The sequence below is a fragment of the Convolutriloba macropyga genome, unplaced genomic scaffold (genome assembly GCF_964194025.1).
Source record: "Convolutriloba macropyga unplaced genomic scaffold, txConMacr16.3 SCAFFOLD_3492, whole genome shotgun sequence".
Lineage (NCBI taxonomy): Eukaryota > Metazoa > Xenacoelomorpha > Acoela > Convolutidae > Convolutriloba > Convolutriloba macropyga.
This window is the reverse complement of record NW_027451868.1, coordinates 3,201-27,392: the sequence shown is the minus strand read 5'-3', so window position 1 is coordinate 27,392 and position 24,192 is coordinate 3,201. Positions and strand designations below refer to the sequence as shown.

The following is a 24,192-nucleotide window of genomic DNA, read 5'->3' as shown; positions in this document are numbered from 1 at the left end:
CTCTAATAACTTTTTTTTAGTGCAACTTTTTTTCGGCCATTTTGACGTTTTTTCGATCAGTTTTGACGTTTTTTTTTCGGCTATTTTGACATTTTTTCTGGCATTAAAACTTGGATTAAGACTTGGCAAGTCTTGGCCAAGACTTGGATTAAGACTTAAAACTAAATCTCTGAACTTAAAAAATTTAACAAATTTACTTTCAACATGTCTCAACGCAGTCTCCTCCCCTTCAACTGGACCTGTAGACCCAAATATGGACACTAAGTAGATAGATCCAGGGGCCAGACCAACATTTTGGAACACATCAGCTGTGAATTGGAGAGTGTTCCTGTTCACACAGGATTCTTCATCTGTGATGCAGGTCACGTCAGCTACAGATGAAGCTTCATCAAGAGATTGAACGACCATGATGCCTTCCACTTCGTCTACCAAAAATGAATCAATTTTTGTAGTCCGAACCAGGAAACTGTTTCTTTCTCTCAGTGAAAAAAAAAGAAAATTTCTTTCTGATTTCGATGCTTTCCTTTAATGAGGTCTCAGACGGAAACCTTCTCTGAACGCTTCTCGAAGGTTCCAAACATGATTGAGGTCATTTGAATGCGCAACAAGTCAGAACACTACCCGGGTCGACGTGTCACCGCTAAAAATCGCTAAATGATGTAGGATTTGCGGTGAATTTGAGTAAAAGTGTAAGATTTACGTTTAATGCGATGAATGCGTTGCAAAAAAATTTTTCAGCGCTACCAGCAAAATGCGGTGAAAAAATTTTCACCGCTACTAACAGAATGCCGTGAAAAAAATTCACCGCTAAAATCGCAAATCTTACAAATATTCACCGCTAATTTCAACGCTTATCTTAAATTCACAGGAAATATCATTGAAGTTAGTGACAGCTGGCGCAGTGGAATAAGAAGTTGTCAAAATGCAGGAGGCGAGAGGTGCGAAACAGTGCACGGCAGTTTCTTTTTTCGTAAGAAATCCGTTCAATGCGGTGAAAAAAATTTCACAGCTATAAAAAAGCAAAAATTAACGGCATTCAACGCTAAAACATTCGGGCGCTTTGCGGCAAAAAAGTTCTTTTTTCACCGCTATTCACCGCTAATCTTACATTATGTTTTTACCAAACCTCGACCCGGGTAAGCAGTTTCCACTTCTCAAAAACCTACCCATTACGTGTCCAATGTCCGAAAAAAAAGATTTCAAAAATTTTGGCGTTTTGTGGAATAAAATGACCAAAACGTGTCACTACTTTCACAATTCATACATATGTGTTTGAAGAAAATTAAAACGTGAAAATATGTTATATAAATTGCGCAAAAAAGCTCACATTTTGTCACGAGTATTCTCGGGTAGCTAATCACCATTTTGAACATATGTTTCGACTGAAATTTTTTGCCGAAATAGTGATTACTTGAGACCAACTTCAAAGATTCCATTTCTTTTGGACTGTGCTATGGATAATTGTAAAACCGCTTTTTATCTTCCTAATCTGCTAATAGTATCAAGAAGGAAATTTCTGAAATTAATCACCAAATAGTCTTTCTTTCATTGCGGTAATTAGTTGCTTTAACCGTGAGAATGGCTGACGTGGAAACGAGTCAATTTTGGTTTGTACACTGATGATATAAGGCGGTGAAACGAGTGACCAAGGATTGTCCCGTTTCACGATAGTGCTTTGTAAAAAATGAGGACACATAACCAGTTGTGAAGGAAAGTTTAACTAAGTTGGCTGGTTTCAACACAAGCTAACAACTCTAATTTTCAAACACGTTGCGCGAAAACCCAAAATCAAGGACGTACACATGACTTTTTGCAAATGGCCAACGTAATAACCGAAACTCAACTTAGAAACCTTCGTCAAATGTGTAGATATCATATTAAGGTAATTTAGTAGTGAGTATTATCCAAAATTTGGGCCAAAAATGTCAGTTTTAATTGAAAAGATCTATTTGATAAAAGTGATACAGTTTTTTTCTGATTCTGACATGAGAATGGATTATCAGTTTCCAATTCCTTTTGAACATGGCTTTGTCTCCTAGGGATCTTTTTTTTTCATTTTCTGACTCTCTGGTACCAAATTGTTCAATTAACTATTATCTTCAAGATTACAGTTTAGCAAATGTCAATCGAGGAGGACTTTTGAGAAGAAATTCATAAACTTGGAGTTGAAATTTTTGCATTAACATTTTTCTATGTCATTTGGCATAACTCATGTAAAACAAATGCAATCAATTATTCCCTAAACTTCTAATCAGAAAAAAAATAAATCTTTTCTGTTTGTGACCTTCCTGTACGTTATGCAACTACAGTTACAGAGCAGGTGTCATTATTTTGTAAAATTAATATATTAGAGTATGCGCGCTTTTGGTTTGCAGTTAAAATGACTAACTATGTTGGGGGGTGGCACAAATTGACAATTTCCAAAATGTTTTGTTTCATTTTTCCAATGAGAATGTTCGTTTAGGTCATTTTTCTCAGAATAATTTCTACCGAACTTCGCTTGCAAAATTCTACTGAAATGCTGCAGTATTTTTGTCAATTGAGGCTTTTTTAACCCGCTTGAAAAAGTTAATCAAAACGTTAACCGTGGACAGGACTGAGTAAAAATGCATGGCTTTTATGAGCTGTGATCTGGGTTATTGCTAAATTTTTTTATTATTATCCTTACAGTTCACAATTAGTTCAAAAATAACCCGGGTCACCCATCATACACTTTTTTTTGATTTCTTACAAGGTCATATATGATTCTTATTTTTCAAACTAGGTCCTATATGATTTCTTAGAAACCATACAGGGATCATGCAAAAATTTTCAAAGCCTAAAAATTGTAAAATTTTGATTTTCGATTGAAGTTGAGGAAATTTTTTGGAAATTAAGCAGGGTCATATATGACACATAAAACATTGACTGGTTCCACGAATTTCCGTGCAATGTAATCAGAGGACTTAATAAAATATTGTGTCGCATTTGCAATCCACATTTGACTCTTTTTGTGCTCTAAAAGAATAACTTTGCAGTTTAAACATATTCAGAAAACGAATTTGAGGTGATATAAATATTTTTAATTATTTATTTGAATGAGCATTTATAAGTGTGAAGTGGCTTCAGAGTGTATCAAAACATGATTCGTGGTAATCATACAAGGATCTATATGATTTCTGTGGTTTCATACAGGGATCGTACTAAGAAATCACGCATGGACCGTACGAAATCATATATGATACTTGTTTGAAACTTAGACCCGGGAATATTTCTTGTAACTATTTCTTGGTTCGCTCGAAAGTCTTATTAGAAGTCAATTTGTTCTGGCACGATCTGATCAGGGGACAAAGTCTGCAAAGGGTCTGATAAGAGGTCGTTTGGGTTTAGTTATTCAACCTGGGTCTGAACGGAAATGAGGTACCCAAATGACTCATAGCGCGCCAACGGTTCGTATGCATTTTGTTCGTCTTTAAGTTTGTATGAATTTGTATTTTTAAGGTAACCATACTTTGATCCTCCTGTAATCATACATGAGTCATAAATGGTTTCCCAGTTTTCATAATAGTGTCATAATTTTTGTACCCGTTTTGATATTCCGATTATAGTACAATGACTATTTCCTGCGTAATCAAACAGAATCATTGACAATTCTCTAGCAGGAGCGTGCAAAAAATAGCGTATTATGTGCATGACATCATACATGATCCTTGTATGACTACTAAGAAGTGGCAATCCGGGACAGACAAAAACCTTGAGTGAGGATCATTGTAGTTGTGACTTCTGTAACCAAGACATGCAGTGTCTCCGAGACAGTGAGTTGGGTGATTTTGAACGATATCTGAATCCCATTAGTCGAGTCTGCTCCCAGTGTCACGTTGTTATCCGTTTTGGAAATGATGTTCGGAACTAAAACAACGTCATTGTCATTTTCACCTTATCGCCTAGCTACAATAAAAATACGAAAAGGAAACATATTGAACCACTTTATATCGATAAGCAAAACAAACGGAAACTTTCGCTCCAGAAGTACGTTTTGAGGGATTTCTTGACAAGCAAATTGTTATAGAGCTATAGAGGAAAGCAGTAATAAATTTGAGTAGCTTTACTTGCGACTAAGCAGGGGGCCACTACCGTGAAAACGGACCAGTAGTGGATCCGAACCAGCAGCTCTTTCGTGGACGCGTAGTGAGCTAATTATACCAACCCCTTCTATTGTTTTTTTCTTCTTCCTCAAGGCTCATCTCACGCCAATTATACGTTAATCAAGTAGAGCTTCCTGTCGAGCTATGTCAAGCTTATCTTATGAACGATTTATATTAAGTTTCTCTTTTCAACGTTCTAACAGTTTGCGATATCAAGGCATTTATAAGTTCCAAAAAAGTGGTCAATATTTCTTGAGCACCGGTTTCTTAAAGTCCATTAATTTGAGGTATACAAAATAAAAAGCAAAGAGGTTACTAGTGCCGCAAAGAAATCATTCATACTCGATATCAATCTACTCGTACCAAACATTCAGGCAGAATCAAAATTGATTCTGAACATTTTCTGATCAGTCTTGTCGGATCCAGGCTTTGTGATTTTTTTTCTGTTGAAGATTCAACTTTCTGATTGGCCCATTTTTCTGCTTGGCTTTGATTAGATCTTTTTTGTATGAAACATTGTAGCCATCTGTTGTAAGATAAGTTATCCGTGTTCGAGATTTTTTGAAACTTGAGCCAAGGTTAAACTCAACCGACTGAGGATCAGGTTTCTCACACCCATTTTGCTTTTTTTGCTCATTTACACTTAACTGCTTTTGGGGTTTTCCCCCAAGAGACATATATTTCAAGTTTATGCATTTGTACGAAATTACAAGTGAAAACAATTAACAGTTCAGTGTGAAACAGAAACTAGAATCTAGAAGGCATCTACAATTTGCAAACTGTCAAAAGACATAAAAAAGGTTTCTCGAGCAGTTTTTCCCGGGATTAGGAAAAAATTTGATAGCAAACACTCCATAAAAATATTAAAGTCTTAAATTATCAGGTTGTAATCTTGTCTCTCATGCATGATTCGCTAATGCATTTCGTTTTACATAATTGTATTAATGTTGTTTTAAAGCAGAAAATTATGGGTCTGGTTCTGTGCAAAACTGATAATTTGATCGCCAGTTTGTATAAAATTCACCATTTTTTTTTGTTTAAGCAACTAGATTTAAAAAAGTTGCGATCAGAAAGATCAAAAAGAAACATAGAGCAATTATAAATGAATAAAAAAAATCAGTTGGACTCGAAATCATTATGGATTAAAAAAAAAATCGAAAGAGTTCATAGTTTTTGCAATTACGCTAAACATATACTAGTGCAAACTTAAAGACAACTCATAAAAAATATAAGCAGTGGAAAGACATAGGGAGCTTTTAAATGAGACAGGTAGCAATAAGTATATAAAGTCTGAGTTATTAACGCCAAACCGTTGCCAAAAACTGACTCAAAATAAAATTATCGCCTTTATAAACATTTCGAAATTCGTGCTTTAAAGTTTGCAGCTCTAAAGTTCTGATTTTAATATGCTTCTGAGAAAGAACAAAACGTAAACATTTTGAGAGGGAAAAAATCCTCTCCAGTTGCAGAAAATAATTGAATAACATTCTGACACTAATTGTAGGGTTCTTTTTAATCGCTCATCGTCCGTTTCTTCTCTCTCTCTCTCACTCTACTTTTGCTAATCATTCGTAATCACGTCTCAAAATTATCACTGAAAGTTTAGAAAGATCGTGAAAAATATCTTTGCTACTGAAATAATTTTTCGTTTTCTCTTTCTTTAAGTCTGTCTTAGCCAAAAACTTAAATCTAAACGACCAGTTAGAAATCTTGTTTGCTGTGCCTTAGACCGACGCTTCATTTAGATCCCTGGTTAAAAGTCTGTTTCGTAACTTACACAAGATGAAGTTGAGCGAAAAAAAAACGAAAATTCTTTATGATGTCCTTGAATTACCTAATTAAGTCTTAATGAAAGCCCGTAAAAAGCAGAAACTTTGACCGTCGCTAGCCCTGCTAGAAACCCATTTATTCTGTTTTGGGAGCCCAAATGATGCCGTTTTGAGTTTTACCGTAATGAATCATAAATTGGCAGTTAGGAATATCACGTGACCGTCAATGTGAACAGATAAGACAAATTAATTGAGCAAAGTAGGCTTGTTTTATTTATTTGTTTACATCAGATACATAATCCCGCTTACGCTAAAAAATACACACACATACACACACACACACGTCACGTAAACACATACACAAATTGATACAATAGTCTTGGTTGGAATCAATCTAAACAAATAAATAGCATTCAATTCATCTTCCAGGTGTGCTATTGACCCTAATGTCGATAAGGTTGACCCAATTTGCAGAAAACTTACAGTTATTCAGACTGACGGTGGAGGACAAGTCTGTTATACACAACTTTGCCAGAGCTGATTGTGTTCCACTTTAAATGCAGCTGTATGAATGATATTGAAATAAAGAAACAGATTATGCGAACTTTTGTTTCAACTGAGTGAGCTCTTTAGATATCAATCTATTAGCCTTTTGTCCGTTAAATATGTCTAACACTCATTCATTTAGTTATTCATTATTTTATATAAGCTTCTAGTTAATTGCAAAACGCTTTCATTTTAATTTCGAAAAGGATTATTTTCAAACAGTTGATTTATGAGAAGATGAATTGTTAAACGTGACGCAAACACTACAAAGACAATTTAATATTGTGAAAACCACCTTTCGGGGACTGATTGAATTTGAGATGTTTATGCTGATGTTTTGTTGATGGTTATATTTTTTCAATATCAGAGTCTTGGAACCTCTGTACTTTTGTTTTCGTAAAACTCTCGAAACCAAAGCGAGATTATTTTCTGCCAAGATTTCGCGATAATTTTCAACGTTTGCGTAGTGACCGATGAAGCCTTGTAGATGAAAGTTTTTTGAATGCAAACATATAAGCTTTATTTCGAGTGTGTTTTTGACGTTTCCCCGTCTATTTTAGGCGTTTTTTTTCGGCTATTTTTGACGTTTTTTTCCGACTATTTTTGACGTTTCCCCGGCCATTTTAGGCGTTTTTTTCGGCTATTTTTGACGTTTTTTTTCGACTATTTTTGAAGTTTTTTTCGACTATTTTTGACGGTTTTTCGGCTAGCCGAGACTTGGATTTAGAATTGCCAAGTCTTAAATCAGACTTGGAATAAGAATTGACAAGTCTTAAATCAGACTTGGATTAAGAATTGCCAAGTCTTAAATCAGACTTGGATTAAGAATTGCCAAGTCTTAAATCAGACTTGGATTAGACTTGCCAAGTCTCAGCCCAGTCTTGGATTTAGACTGCCAAGTGTAAAAAGTGACATGATCATAGTTCTGAATCAGTAATGAAATAAGACTTGGATTTAGACTTGCCCAGTACTGAAATTGACTTGGCGTTAGGTCCGGGGAACTTCATTTTTCTGATAACGAAATCTGAATGACCGTCTTTTTCTGCAATCAGATCCCAAATCTATCCGAGTACTGAAATGAATCACAAATCTTTTGTTGACCCCTCTGAGTCTTTGAATCTTTGATTTGTTAACATCAATTTTTTCTTAAGGTTAACTCAATTTTCTACTTTTCTACCTGAGATTGTCCGCAAAATCTTCGATTTTAAGGGGTGTTGCTTTTCTGACGCCCAGGGTAATAATTTTCTGGCTTGGAGGGTGACAATTTTCTGACTATAGGGTGGTACTTTTCTGACGAATGGGTTGATACGAAAGGGGCATAATTCGATGGGCTCAACAATCTGCGTGCACGCAAACTTTGAGTTCTCAGTTGACAAAAACTGGCCCCGATTTGAAGATATTAAGAGGGTAAATAATCTGAACCAAAATCGGAGGGGAGGTTCAAAGACTACAATGGTGCTGTATTTCGACAAGACAGCTGTTGATTTTCACGAGTTGTCTTTTTTGGCCTGGATCAGTCTTTGTTCCAGGATCAGTCTTTGTCGACAAACAGTGGCTCTACAGGCCTTCTCTCGCTTCCAAATGTGTGACTCGCAAAATTCCTCAACAAATTGGACGCCGGATCAGAAGACTGCTTCTATTGCGGATACTATCATGGCCAGTGATTTTTCTAACGGTGAAATTTATTTGTAGCCCTAGCACATAAGAATCTTAAATCAGACTTGGATTAAGAATTGCCAAGTCTTAAATCAGACTTGGGTTAAGAATTGCCAAGTCTTAAATCAGACTTGGATTAGACTTGCCAAGTCTTAAATCAGACTTGGATTAAGAATTGCCAAGTCTTAAATCAGAGTTGGATTAGACTTGCCAAGTCTCAGCCCAGTCTTGGATTTAGACTGCCAAGTGTAAAAAGTGACATGATCACAGTTCTGAATCAGTAATGAAATAAGACTTGGATTTAGACTTGCCCAGTACTGAAATTGACTTGGCGTTAGGTCCGGGGAACTTCATTTTTCTGATAACGAAATCTGAATGACCTTCTTTTTCTGCAATCAGATCCCAAATCTATCCGAGTACTGAAATGAATCACAAATTTTTTGTTGACCCCTCTGAGTCTTTGAATCTTTGATTTGTTAACATCAATTTTTTCTTAAGGTTAACTCAATTTTCTACTTTTCCAACTGAGATTGTCCGCAAAATCTTCGATTTTAAGGGGTGTTGCTTTTCTGACTCCCAGGGTAATAATTTTCTGGCTTGGAGGGTGACAATTTTCTGACTATAGGGTGGTACTTTTCTGACGAATGGGTTGATACGAAAGGGGCATAATTCGATGGGCTCAACAATCTGCGTGCAAGCAGACTTTGAGTTCTCAGTTGACAAAAACTGGCCCCGATTTGAAGATATTAAGAGGGTAAATAATCTGAACCAAAATCGGCGGGCAGGTTCAAAGACTACAATGGTGCTGTATATCGACAGGACAGCTGTTGATTTTCACGAGTTGCCTTTTTTGGCCTGGATCAGTCTTTGTTCCAGGATCAGTCTTTCTGGACAAACAGTGGCTCTGCAGGCCTTCTCTCGCTTCCAAATGTTTGACTCGCAAAATTCCTCAACAAATTGGACGCCGGATCAGAAGACTACTTCTATTGCGGATACTATCACGGCCAATGATTTTTCTAACGGTGAAGTTTATTTGTAGCCCTAGCACATAACAACCCAAGAAAAACGCTTCTTCACCTGTTTTTCAGAGAGTTGGAGTACTGCCGGTTGAGAGAATATGTAGAAATTAGGCTTTGTTTGAGCAGAAAATTGAGTTAAAACCATGATATCATTGCAAATGTGTTCCGTATCAATTTTGCTGCTAAAATTTGAGCTTGGCTAGTTTTGTTCGTTCTATTGCTACCTAGTATTGCTATGTCAACTAAAACTTTGATTTTCATTTATCAATAAACCCGTTGTTTGCTTATATATAAAGTTCTTCAACAAAGGTGTTCCCAATATAAATTTGCGAATTAAACCTCTAGTAGAGCCAGTTCCAAGGTATTGTTGTCAAGAATGGAAATTCTACACTAGTACTATTGTAAAGCTCACAAACTCTCATTGAACTCAAGGGTTCCAATTTAGATAACAAATTGTAGAACAAAGGGCAACAGTTTTTGGAGATCTTGTTTTCTGAAGAGGGGTTGTACTATTCCATTTTGGATAAATCTATTTGAAGCTTTGCCTTTTGATTTTGAACACTTTCATGGGTGTGCGAAGCAAATTTTTTCAATTTTTTAAAACTATTTTTCACTAGCAGTTCAAAATAAGAAAGGCACCACATCACAAGCAGACATTTTGTAAAATAAGCTACAAAGAAAACAAAGTAGTTTTATTTTTAAAAGACAAGACTATATAAAAAGCTCTCCTGTCCACAATAGAAGGGAAAGGATCACCATCAACAGCTGAGGATAGAAAAGCAACAAATAAATCGTTTCTCGTAACTGGTTAGACCTGAAACAAAATGATCAGCAGATGATTTGAAATCTGACAAACAGCAATGAGTTTGGCTCTCCCTTTTGTCTTGCCTTTTCCCTAACTTTAGAAACATGTGTTTATTTTCAAATTTGCTCAAAAGATCAAGCTTGTCATACGTATTCTTCTCAAAATGCTAATTTTATCATTTGGATTCCAGAAGTTCTATTTCGTTGCGGGAAACCGTAGTTAGAGGGAATTAGTGGAGCGTTTTGACTAAAAAATAGTTTCCGCGATTGGGGAATTTCGAGCTACTAGCTTAATATTATTAGCGTTAGTGGAAATCCGCATGACGGCATTCGCACTAATTTTTAGATTGCGCTAAAATTCGCATGATCAAACCAATGATGGTCATTGCGAATACCATATTATAGTTTTAAAAGTTAAGTTTTGGCATACCACTGATTGTTAATTCAAAAAAGATGCAACTCAAGCAAATGTTCAAAAACTCCCGGCATGCGAATGAACAACGAAGTTTTGGTCTCGTCATTTTTTCAATTTGAATTTTGACGCTTGAAGTTTAGTACTAATAGCCAAATTCCTAGCTATAATTGATCAGGTGACAAAAAAACGGAAGGAATTGGGCTATTAGTACTATACTCTACATAGTTGTAATAAATAGTAAAATGTTCTGGAAAACAAATAACAAAATATCCTTTTAAAACTAAATGTAAAATGAAATATAAGAAAAAATGTGAAAAAACTCCTCAATTGTAGGGTTTTAAATATTGACGTTAATTACATGGTCCAGCACACGGTTGAAGCCGTGGCTATTTAACTGAACACATATGCATTCAGTTACATGGCCATGCTCAACTCAAAAGTGTTTTTGGAGAAACTAAACGTTTAAATAGATTATAGTTCAAAAAAAAAGTAACACAAAATATATGAAAATAATATAAAAAAGACTCCTTAATAGTATCAACTTCTAGCAATCATTTGTTGCTTGCAGGTTTAGACCTTAGACATATGCTTATGAAAAGACTATATAATTCTAGGTGGTTTTAAAATTGACGTTAATTGCATGGTCCAGCACCAGGTTTAAGCTGAGAGAAAGTTTAGTTTCTCCATAAAAACTTTCGAGTTAAGCATGGCTATGTTTTTCAATGCATATGTGTTCAATTACATGGCCATACTCGGCCCAATAGTGTTTTTGGAAAAACTTTACCTCGGCTTAAACCTGGTGCTGGACCTTGTAATTAACATCAATCTTTAAACCCCCTATAATTATTTAGTCTTTTCTTAAGCCAAGGTCCAAACCTGCGATCAACAAGTGTCTGTTAGACATTCAAAATTTTAAGGAGTGTTTTTCATGTTTTCTCACAGATTTCATTTTACTTTTATTTTTTAAACAATATTTTGTTTTTTTTTTGTTTTAAAGTACATTTTACTTTTCATTTCAATTATGGACAATTTTGTACTAATAGCCCGATTCTTAGAGTTTTTTGATCACTTGATCAAATTTAGCTGGGAATTCGGCCATTAGTACTAAATTCCCTGTAATTCTAAAAAACGGTAAAATATGATTGAAACGAAAATTAACATATAGTTCAGAAAATAAATGTAAAATGCAATATATGAAAAACACTCCTTAATAGTTTGGTTTTCTAACAGACAGTTGTTGGTCGCAGGTTTAGAACTCGGATTTTGAAAAGACTAAATAATTATAGGGGGTTTAAAGATTGATGTTAATTACAAGGTCCAGCACCAGGTTTAAGCCGATGTAGAGTGTAACTGAACACATATGCATTCAACTACATAGCAATGCTCAACTCGAAAGTTTTTATGGAGAAACTAAACCTTCTCTCGGCCTAAACCTGGTGCTTGAACATACAATTAACGTCAATCTTTAAACCCCTAGAATTATATAGTCTTTTCATAAGCATAGGTCTAAGGTTTAAACCTGCAAACAACAAGTGTTTGCTAGAAATTCATAATTTAAGGAGTCTTTTTCATATTTTTTTTCATATGTTTTGTTTTACATTTGGTTTTTGAACTAAAATCTATTTTAACGTTTAGGTTCTCCAAAAACACTTTTTAGATGAGCATGGCTATGTAATTGAATGCATATGTATTCAGTTACACAGCCATGCCTGACTCGAAAGTGTTTATGATAGAACTTTTCTTCGGCTTCAACCTTGAGCTGGACCATGTAATTAACGTCAATCTTTAAAGCCCCTATAATTTTTTAGTCTTTTAATAAGCTGAGGTCTAAACTTGCGAGCAACAAGTGTTTGTTAGAAAATCCTGGGCCGATCTGTCACCGCCATTCAACGCAAAATTATGTAAGATAAGCGGTGAATGCGGAAAATTTTGTAAGATGAGCGGTGAATGCGGTGAAATTACATAAATCAGGCGGTGAATGCGGTGAAAAAAAACATTATCACCTGGTAGTGGTGAAATTACTGAATTTCGCGGCTGATTTTCGCGGTCAATTTACATGAATTCACCGCTCTGAGAAAGTGTCCAAAATATGTGACATAAGCGGTGGTTGCGATGAAACTACATAAATTCACCACTTAGAAAAAGGTGTCTAAATTGTGTGAGATCAGGATTGAATGCGGTGAAATTAAAAGGGAGTAAGGGAGGAATTGTAAAATTTAAGCCCCTACCTCTTAAAATTACCCCTTAATCTTACATCTCTTTGACACTATTTTCTATGCAGTGAATTTAGGTAATTTGAGAACTAGAGTAAGAGGTGAACTTTTTAAAAAATTGCTACATTTCACCGTCAAAATATGTAATTTCACCACTAAAAATCGCAAATCTTACAAAATTTCACCGCGCATGTTTTACAAAAAATAGAGTGAATTTGATTTATATTCAAAACAAAATTACTAGAAGTTAGTGAGAGAGGGCACAGTGGAAGAAGAAGTGCATGACATGCAGGAGGTGAGAGGTTCAAACTCTCGTAAGGGCTGTGAAATGAGGTGACTTTTTGTAAGTTCACCGCTTACTATAGCGTTGAAGTTACATAATTTCACCGCATTTCACTGCAAAATTCTGTACGAAATTTGCGGTGAAAAAAAACAACTTTTTGCATATTTTTCCGATTTTTCTTCGACCCGGGATTATATTATTTAGGAGTGTTTCTCATATTCCTATTTTTTGCATTTTTGGAATATTATTTCGTGATAGAATAGCGAAAATGTTTTCAATAACTTTTACTCGACCGCGCGTAAATATATTCATTTTTCGGTACCTGTTACAGCTTCTGTGCTCAGAGATGTATTTTCAATTTTCTGTCCCCGATTATCAACTCCACTGACAGCTACGTTGTAGCGGAACCCGGCGGGCAAATTTCTCAACTCGGTTGTTGTTCCGAGTGCCGACGTCTCATTATAGGTTAGGTTTTCAAGCTGATCGGAGCCAAAGACAGCGGTCAAAAGATCACTGGCCTCAAAAGTCGCCTCGACATTGATTTGGGTAATGTTAGCGGTGTCCGACTCCAGTTCGTCCCACGCAAATTTAGCGCTCGAGTTTGTTGATTCGTAAGCAAACATGTTTTGGTCTTTGTCAGCTGAAAAAAATAAGAGTATAAGAGTGCAATAAAGGTGAAGTTTTAAGAACGAGCGAAAATCTTAGAACTAAAAGACAGACTCAGCAATTATAACCATTATATCTAATTTCTCTACCATAATTAAAGGGTCGAGCGCGTTGCTAAAGTTGACCGTAAGATCTATCCCACTGTATACCCACCCATAAATTACCCCCCCCCCTCCATTATTGTATATTACAGTAATATGGGAGGGTTGCATATTATATGACTACTAAGACCCCCCAAGGGAGAATTGACCACTAAGGGAGATATAATGGGAAACATTTTTCTTTTCATACCATATATAGTGATCGACCTCCTTCATATCATATCATACGTCGAACTTCAATTGCTCAACTAGTGTCCTGATCTTCGTCAAGAGTCAACTTCGTACGTTAGACAATCAAGAATTCAGAATCAAAAACTATCGTTACCAATCTGCATTTCTTCGCACATGAAAATCTTTCAAAATTTGTCGAAGTAAAAATTTCCAAGAATTTTTTTTGAAAAGTTTAGCGCTGAAGTACCCACTACCCACTGCATATTGTTTAACAGACAAAATTTTTTCAATAGGAGAATAAAACATTGGCGAACTAAAATAGAAAGAGAGCGAAAAGCTTCGTAGCTATATATCTGGTCTGTCACTGAAAACGATAAATATAAAAACTCCCACCCAATTGAGTACAACTAATCAATCACGTATCTGTCACTTCAAATGTAAAACTCAAACGTTAGAAAAAAGGGTTTAACTAATGCGCATTAAAAATGACAATAACATCATATTATATCATAGTACATTATAAAAGATAGAGAGGAAAGAAAAACCTCTTTTCTGAATTGAAACATCAAACTCTTCAGATTTGGCTCTTGTGGTTTGGCGACCTATATATCAGCAAGAAAACCGTGATGGAATGTTTACAAAATTCAATGATGTTCCTTAGAGGATACTTGAAAAGCATGCACTTAATGAAATAAATCATTTGTCAGTAAAATGAACCCAAAAAGCTAAACAAGGGATATTTAAGGAACTTAAAAACTACTCATAGCAAAAAATCATATATATATGTACATAATTTTTTTTTCATATCATCACATAAACTATATCAACACTGTGATAGACCAAGAGTTCCTTGGACCAAGTGGACCGAAGATTGCCAAAACCTAACGAAGAATCACAGATATAAAAGATAATTAATTTGTTCATTTTTTCAGCAATGTGAAGCATCGAGACAAAAATGGAATTTAATCAGTAAATATTGAGAAACAACAACGTTTGATATAATGTGTCTGAAGTGTTTCGAGATCAAGAATAAAAACGACTAATTTGCGAGGCATTAAGTAAAAATTATTGGTCGATGGTTAAATTTCTGGTGAATTTGTTCGTATCAATTTCGAAAAGTTTCATGTATAATTTATTTTTAGAAATTTGATTCCAAGAGCAATCTACCAAGCTATTGACAACTCAGCCAGTAGCAGATCATTGATTCCAAGTTCTGTTCATGCAACTGCTCTAACAATAGGGAAGTAGGTGTCTCAACAGCTCCTTCCAAAAGATTGACTTTTCAAATTCGCAACTATTGATCATTTTCGTTTACAACAATTGCTCCATTTTTTGAAAAACTTGATATTACGCAAATGATCGGTTACGTCACGAAATTCTGTTAGAAACAACGAGTTGAATTCGGAACAAAATAGTAATGAAAAGCTTGGAAAGCATGCTGCTCTCGAAGAATTACTAAACTCAGAAACGAGGTCGAATTGTTGAACAACTTCAATAGATCGAAAATAATCATGTGTAACAATCATGAGGTAACAACAAACAGACATCTTTTATCAACTCATATTTCCATTATTCAATATGCAAAAAAATATATCACATTGTTGCGTTGATTAAATTAAAAAACTTATGTCACTTTTTTGATCGACAATCTAACTATTCAAATAGTGACTGAAAAACTATTACCCTTTTGATTCGATAACAGTTTCTCGCAAACAATCTAAAATTAGTTTGAGCTTGTACAATTTGCAGTTGCTGCGAATATATTATGCCGATCAGTGAGAAAAAAAAACAGAATTGAGAATGATATTATTTTAATTAAGACACTCAGTAACTTGAAGGCAGATCAACTTGAAGATGATAGAAACAGCTCCTACATAAACTGAATTGAAACCAACTGTTATCTGCAATGTTATATTATCTTTCAAAGCACTGTCGTTATATAGGAAAAGACCGTGACAGAGAACTCACATTTGAAAAACAATTAATTGCAGTTTTGAGAAAGGTGGCTGCTGTTTGCTCAATATATATTAAAAGAACAAAATACCCTAGGAAATAAGGCGACATGTTTCAAAAAATTTCAGTTCTCTCTCGTCTGTCATTCATTGCAGTTTTTTTACTTTTATTGCCGTTATAGACAGACAATTAGGATTATTCACTTTTCAATTTTCTTTATGGGAACAAAAACCTAATGGGTAACATCAATCAATAAACGGAAGATCATTAGCAGAATTATAATTCATTTTGTTCATTCTGAAAGTAAGTAATTTTGAAGTTCTCGAGTATACTATTACTACACTTGCTTGAAAAACAAATAAGGCAAAGTATCTGTACATAAAACACTAAGTGGTTTGCCGTTTGCCCGAAATTTGCAAGGGAATTTTGAAGAGAGTTTTTTCATATTTTGACTGAACAGTTGATTTTTTTATAGTTTTCGATTTTAGATGTGGAGAAGTAGAACAACACGCTCTCGCTATTGAGAAATTACTAAATTCAGAAACGAGATTGAATTGTTGAGAAACTTCAAAAAGAAGTCGAAAAGAATCATGTGTAAAGATCGAAAAGAATCATGTGTAAAAACCACGAGGTAACAACAAACAAACAACTTTTTGTCAATTCATTTTTCCATCATTTTAGTTGCATAACTTGTTTCTCATTGTTTTGTTGATTGAACTAAAAACTTATGTCACTTTTTGATCAACAATCTAACTATTTAAATAAATAGGGGCCGTAAAACTGTATGTCATTATTTTGTCACCTAGCCAGCCACCATTCACATTTTTTCTCTGTTTTAAATAGGAAGAACTTGCCATACATTCGATAACTGATGAAACTACAAGAAGAACTAAAAACTCGCAACAAGAACTAAAAATTGAAGAAAAAATTGGGGGGGGGGGGGGTTCGGATACTAACTTGGCTGAAACGTGACCAGTTTTTCGTCGCTTCCAACACGCCCATAGCTCTCAATTCGGACTTTGAAATTGTATGTCAATCCCGGTAGCAGATTCTCTAGAAGTTGATCTACAAAGAAAATTGTAATCGATTTACATACCACAAGAAGAGTTGCATGAAACGAAATTATAAACAAAGTTTTATAAAGTGGTATAGTGTGTATACAGCATGATGAATCGGTTTTCATTAGGCTGCAAAAAGGTACTAGAAAAAATAATTGAAACCAGTGAGTAATAACGTTCTCGGTTGTTGAGTTCAATATTTTTTTGCTCTGAAACATGGTTAAGAAAGAAATGGTTAATTTTTACCCCATTTCCAGCAATATCCTTTCGTGCATAGCTTTAAACACTTAATTGTTATCAACTTTTTTTGCTAATAGATTTTGTTTGGAACGGGTAGAAATCAAGGCATGTGTTCGAATAACAGTGAAAAATTGAAAGAGGTGAAATTTTGCAATAAGTGAGCGGAGAAGTGAATTTTAGGAAGTTTGTGATAAGTTGGTGTGAGTTTATTCTACTATATCAGTCGCTTATTATTTAAGGGGAGAAAAAATTTTGCTCATTGCAATTGGAACTTGCAGCTAAAAATAGAATTCGTTTTTAATAATTTGATAATTCATCTGTGATTGACATTTTTTAAATAAATATATATATATATATAATTTTTGATAATACTATAACATTTTTTTTTTCATTTTTTGTGACCTCACTTTTGCCAATAAAATCGTCATGCAAATAAAATAAAATTTGTGTAGCTTTTTGCTTTCAAAACTCTTTTTTGGATCTCTCAATCTTGATTACAAGTAATGAAATAATCGCTTCTGTCCCCAGTTCTGGATTTTTGGATCCATTGATAATTTTTTTGACATGCTATTTAATATTATCAAAATGTAAACGCAACACTGCTTAGCTTTCATGGTAATCTAATAATTGTGCTATCCTTTAGAAGTTGTACCTAGAAAATCGGTTACTTTAGAGCAAATTTTGTCCTTTTTGTGAGCTTTGAAACTATAGGAAGGAAAATTAACAACTGGTTTACAAATTTTGTCTTGGAAAATTAGGAAACGATTAGATCTAGTTTACTCCGTGATGACTAAATGTCTCCATATACAGTAGCTGGGCTTAAGTTTTTTTCCGACAGAACTCTGATATAAAACTTTGAAAACGAGAAAGAGAACTTATTGTGCTGCCCCAATCAACTTAGCTAACACGCAATTTTCCATTTTTTAACATAACGCGCTCATATATAAATTATTTCAACGGGAATTTGCAGTATTGATCAATACTTAGCATTCGTGTCAGTATCAGTCAAATGTTTGTGATCTTGAGTGTCGTTAAAGGTTGATTGGATTGAAATGTTGATAGAACTCGATTCTTTCTTCGAAGCATATCCAGTAAAACCTATTTGGGCATAGCTTTAAACATTTAACTGTTACTAACTTTATGTTTGTAATAGATTTTGTAAGGAACGGGTAGAAAAAAATTTATTGCATGACTTGTTTCTGTTACAACGTTGTTTTCTATCAAGGCAATTGTTAAAATAACATGGAGATTTATTGGAAGAGGTGCATTTTTTCAATAAGTGAACGGAGAAGTGAGGCTTTTGGAAGTTTTTGGTGAATTGCTGTGAGTTTGTACCACTTTACCATTGCTTATTTTTCAAGGGAGAAAACATTTTACAAATTGCAATTGTGACAGGCGGCTAAAAACAATATTCGTTTTAAATTTTGTGATAATTCATCTTTGATTGGCCTTTTTTTAAAAAAAAATAGTTCTTGTAATGCTCCAACATTTTTTAAATTTTTTTCTGTTTCTTGATCTCACTTTTGCCAATAAAGTCGTCATCCAAATAGTATAAATTTTGGAAAGCTTTTTGCTTTCAAAACTCTTCTTTGGATCTCAAAAGCTTGATTACAAGTAATGAGTTAATCGCTTCTGTCCCTAGTTCTGGATTTTTAGATCTATTGATAATCTTTTTTGACATGCTGTTTAATTTCATCAAAATGTAAACGCAACACTGCTTAGCTTTCATGGTAATCTAATGATTGTGCTATCCTTCAGAAGTTGTACTTCGAAATTAGGTTACTTTAGAGCAAATTGTGTCTTTCTGTGAACTTTGACTCTATGAGGAGTAAAATTAACAACTGGTTTTGAAATTTTGGTCTGTGAAAATTAGTGAGCGATTAGATCTAGTTTACTCCGTGATGACAAAAGGTCTCCTTAGACATCAGCTCGGCTTAAGTTTTTTTGAAAGAACTCTGATATAAGACTTTGAAAACGAGAATGAGAACTCATTGTGCTGCCGCAGTCAATTTAGCGAACAGGAAATTTTCCATTTTTTTAACATAACGAGCTCATATATAAATTATTTAAACGGTAATTTGCAGTCTTGATTGATATTTAGCGTGCGTACCAGTGTCAGTCAAATTTTTGAGATCTTGAGTGTCGTTAAATGTTGAATGGATTGAAATGTTGATAAAATTTGATTCTTTCATGGAAACATTCTCGTTTTGTAAAATCAGTGAAAAAAACTTGACAAATTCGATCTTAGAAACAATCTGTGTTCTTGATATAGAAATTTTACCTCGTTTCTATCGTTTTTAACAATAGAGGAAGGGAAGGAAAGATGATAGACAGGAAAAATTGAAACCGAACAAAAAGGTTAAAAACGTTTAAAAGTTTGGCATGAAATTAAGGGCAAACATTTATATTTTTAAACATTTTTAACCTTTTTTTCAGTTTCGTTTTTTCCTGTCTATCATCTTTACTTCCCCTATTTTTAGACTACTTGATAGACGTCCCCAAGCGAGGTAAAACTGTCTTTTCGTGCTTGCAGTACACTGTCTCTGAAGATGCTACAAAGTAAAATGTTGCCTTGTTATTCTTATCTCTGCTTCTCCCATATCTCTGAAATAATAATTTAATATTCATAAACATTCTTTAATAAAAAAGATAGAGATACAATTGATTGTTGCGTGTCTCCTGGTTTTTAGTCTATTAGCACTCGAGGCTTTTCTCCTTTTTTTGAATTTTTTTCGCACTCTGGAAATGGGCTGTCCAGAACATTCACAGAATGTTTTTTGACTGAGCATGATAAAGGAAGAATTGGATTTTAGACTGTTTAAAGTGTTTTCAGAGAGCCGGTTTATCACTATGATTTTTTGTCTGAACAGTGTAAAAAGTGACTTGATCATAATCTGTTCATAGTAAAATCAGACTTGAGAAATACTATGATTCAGCGCTGATTTACAATGTTACTATGATCCGGGCTCACAGACCATTTAAGGTTAAATCTATTTTGTTTTCGTTATTTGTACTCACTTTTTTGGGTAACATTCTGTAACTGTTGTCCATTGAGAGATGGTAAGAATGAGGTGTAGTAGTCAGAGTTTGTGTCCCAAGTAATGTTGATCACTCCTGGACTGATAGTCTCGAATGATAAATCTCCACTGAACAATGGCACAGGTGATACTGAAATTTCACATGAACTTTTTCAAAGAAAAATTTCACAGGGGTTGAATTCGTCAGTCTAACCGGCAATCTTAGACCGGTGTCTCCAACGTAACTGGGATCTTTTGGGGGTCAAACGGAAAAGATCCCGCAATTGTTAGCTCAACCTAGTAAAATTAATGAAGGGTTATTTTGTCAAGACTTACAGCAGAATTCAGCGTCGGGTCTGCAGTCGATCTGAGTTCCAACAGAATTCTTGCAAACGAGAACTGAGCTATCATTCTTCTGTATACACTTGTAGTGAAATTGTCCATTAGATAAGAACGGAAATGAACAAGTGTCGGCGAAGTCAACACTAGGGCAAATGTCACACTGTCCTAAAATATTCACAACGTTTCTCACACTCTATTGAGCGTTTTTACAAGGCTTTTTGAGTAGAAATAGAACCAATATTACTTGCGATACAGGCAAAGAACATTAAATTTTTTGAATGAATTTTTCAAAACAAACTAGGAGATGGCAGTCTGGGAGGGTTGTGGGGGGGGGGGGTGCAAGAATTAGATTTACCTAACGCTTGAGGAAAGCTCTCTGAAACACAAAAGAATTAATTTCCTTGAAATAATTTAAGTAGAATGTAAATACTCGTAAACTTACGGTACATGGCAGTAGCCATGGCCCCATCTTGCCCTGAAAAACATCATTACATTAAATTATAATAAGTTCCAGTTCATAGCATTTGTAAACAATTATCTGATCAAAATGCGCAGAATTTTTATGTCTTGAAACACAACTGTCGCTTCTATGGTTACCTTTTTTGTGGTCTAACGGCCCAAATTTTGTCTATACCTTAAGTCGATACAGCATATCTGTACTCAAATGTTCTTTCTTGCTAATTTTTAAACACAGACCGCAACCTTGGTTCGTCATTAGTGGTCAGTACAGACCCCCAAAGTAGACATAAACGACCTTTTCTGCAAGTGGAATTCACACGCAATGTTAGTACAAAATTCTGTGTAAAACACATATGATAGCTAAATTGGCTTGGATTGAAATATTTTGAGGGGGTGAAGTCAGACTTGTCCACGAACGAGTTTTGGTGAAAACACTGAGTGTAGGTGTAAGTGTTTTTCAACGGCAAATGTAATTAGATTTGACGATTTGAGTAATTAGATTTCGCGATTTGCTGAAATCAGAATTAATCGCCCTCAATTATATAAATTATTCTCAATTATGGGAGAAAGGATATATGTGCATTCAATTGCCCATTAAGCGTATACGTGGAATAGAAAAATTGTAGGAATTAAAGAACGTAAAATTGCTTCTTCATTCTTTGTAAAATATAAAATTAAAAAAAAGGAGAACTTGAATTTGGTGAAGGGGTCTGTTTTAATTAGTTATGTGCGTTCAAAACGATTTGTGCTCAGTTTGGAAGAGGAAGTTTTTGTGACTTTTGATATATATTTTTGCCTAAATGATTTTGTTAGGGAAAACAATTGAAATCTTCAAAAATACTTTCTCAAAGGGGGTGTATAGATCTTTTATTTCTCTTGCAAGATTCAGGATTTATATTATGGACTTTCTTTTTGAGACTACGATAGTATCTTGTCATAAGACTTTTAGGCAATTGAATAATCTGAAAACCAATCACAGGAAAAACTCCCAGTGAAGCGAAATCTTCGAAAGACTGGTCGAGATAATATGGTAAATTTTAACAAATCAACTGTTTTATACTGAAAGTTTAATTTTTGGTATTTCTCTCTTCTTTTTGCGGCCAACTTTCTGTAGTGTTGATTTTTTGTTTTACAAACTAAAATAACAAAGTAACAGGCCCAAGCCTAGCAGAAAACATTTTAAATCAAGAACCTAATGAAAAATTGGTTAACCGTGATGCCTTCTTAAAATCATGCCGATTCATTTCGGATTCGTAATGGTCAAGCAAAATTGAAATGAATATGGCTTTCTTGGAATCTTAGCTAAATTAACAGGAATCTTAAGCAAAATCATACTATAGAAGCTTGAAACAAAGTTAGCAAGTTAGCAGGAACAATAATTTTGTAAGAAAAACAGTTTTTTTGTGCACCCGAGGAGACAAAAGTAGGATTTGCCTATCTTGACAGCCATACTACGTCATATATAGACGTTTTATGCTCACTCAATGACATTGTAGTTTGTGTAGCATTGGCGGGCTGTTCAAAAAATATTAAAAAATCTTGATTGATAAAAGGACTGTTTTATTTTTTTTATTATGTGAAAAGATAAGAGTATACCGATTTTCTAAAATAGCTAAAATTTTAATTCTTTATCCATCACAACAAAATTCTTATTACACAAATATTTTTGAGAAATATTGTTTTTAGGAACGGTTTTTTTGTTCCATTGGTAACACAATAAGATTCTTGACTTAAGTTAATGGAAATTCTAAATTGGAAGAAATTGGAAATATGAATCAAAGTAATCATTTGGAGGTTAAAACTGGTTCCTTTTTTTTCTAATCAGAATTATCTGTGCTTCTTATTATTCTTGCAAAAAAAACAAATTTGCAGTATTTAAAATTCACATGTTGCAACCTTGAAGAAACTTATATTTTCGAAGATTTGAAAATAGTGGAGATAAAACAACTAAAACATATACTGATGTGACTGAAGTGTTACAACTGTGTAGCCAACCTATCTTCATTCAACCATTGGATATAGAACTGATTTCAGGCAGCTGATTTCGAATTGTTGTAATTGCGTTGTCGCGATAGTGCTTAGCAAAGGTGCTTATGCGCAGAAACAAAAAAAACAATATAACAAAAAAAGTTTTTTTTTCATAATTAAAAACAAGATAGGTTGATGAAATCGAAAAAAATATACCAATATAATTTTATATCAACTGGTAATTTAAACTAAGAATTTATTTTTAATTGAATTTTTAAGTTTTTTTAGGTCTTCCAATGATCCTAGAGGTTAGAATCTTCTATTTGAAATTTTGTTTAGAGTGTTTGCTTTAGCATATGCAGTGGCAAAAAATCATAGCTTAAAACAGTTCCCCAATTTAAAAAACAGATTCATGAAATAATTTGGCTCCAATGAAAGTATTTTTGCTTCCATTTAAATAGGTACCTCTCGACCATGCATGTTTTTACTCAATATTTATCCTCCCCCCAAGCATTTTGTGGGTTTTAAGCTGAAGCCTGGAATAGGGTTTCTTCTGCTTCTCGAGATCTGATTTTAAAGCAAGATCTTAACTACAAATATTTTGAATATCGAAAGTAATGGAAAATAATGCCTGGTACATTTTGTGTGCAACCTTAAATTCGAAAGTATTAAACTCACAGTTTCTGATGTCAATGGTCACAGATGAGTTATCTGGATAAATGTCTCCTCTTTTGGGCCAAATAGTCACATTGTAGTTCTGGCATAGATCCAGATCGTACACAATTACACTCAGCACTGAAAAAAAACAAAATAGTTGAATAATTATTAGCCCACAAAACAGCAGTTTTATATAATAAAGAACATTTCAATATTCTGATAGCAATAATTTCTATTTATAAAAAGGCATTATATCTTTTAACTAAAAAAGAATAGTCTGCATATTTATAGCAACAACTTGTTCGCAAAAACAGCAAAAAACAGGCAAACTGATCAATTTTATAACTTTAACGAAGTACGTCAATTTTTTTTTCTCATTTTTTTTACAAGTTGATCCATAGTTTTTCAAATGCTAAACAAGTCAGTTCGAGTCAGCGTGCAATATCAAGTTTTAAACTGTTAACTATAACACCATAGAGAACAGCATGAATGACAAAAGACCTTGATCATATCTGAAAGCAGAGTAAAATGCGAAAAGAGCCTTCTCATCCTTCTTGATTTGGTTTTAACATCTGAAACGAATTTTTCCCGAATTTTCCGTTGCTATATTTTGATTGTGCTTTTTGGAAATCAATTCCTTGCTAGTTAATTTGATCGCAAAAGAAATCAGTATCAATGATATCATATCAAAACTTTGACTCTTTTTCTTGGCAATGGGTTGATTGCCCTTT

General features: G+C 34.2%; 1 protein-coding gene across 1 annotated transcript; it reads right to left on the bottom strand.

The window, feature by feature from the left end:
• Positions 1–197: 197 nt before the first annotated feature.
• LOC142357016 (uncharacterized) lies at positions 198–23,599 on the bottom strand (the record flags this gene model as incomplete). The annotated part of the gene is made up of 9 exons (XM_075408737.1): positions 198–425; positions 3,733–3,888; positions 13,152–13,469; positions 16,678–16,785; positions 20,037–20,186; positions 20,372–20,542; positions 20,733–20,753; positions 20,820–20,852; positions 23,483–23,599. Coding segments are annotated over 9 exons (1,302 nt in total), but the record flags the coding sequence as incomplete, so codon positions are not given.
• Positions 23,600–24,192: the final 593 nt, after the last annotated feature.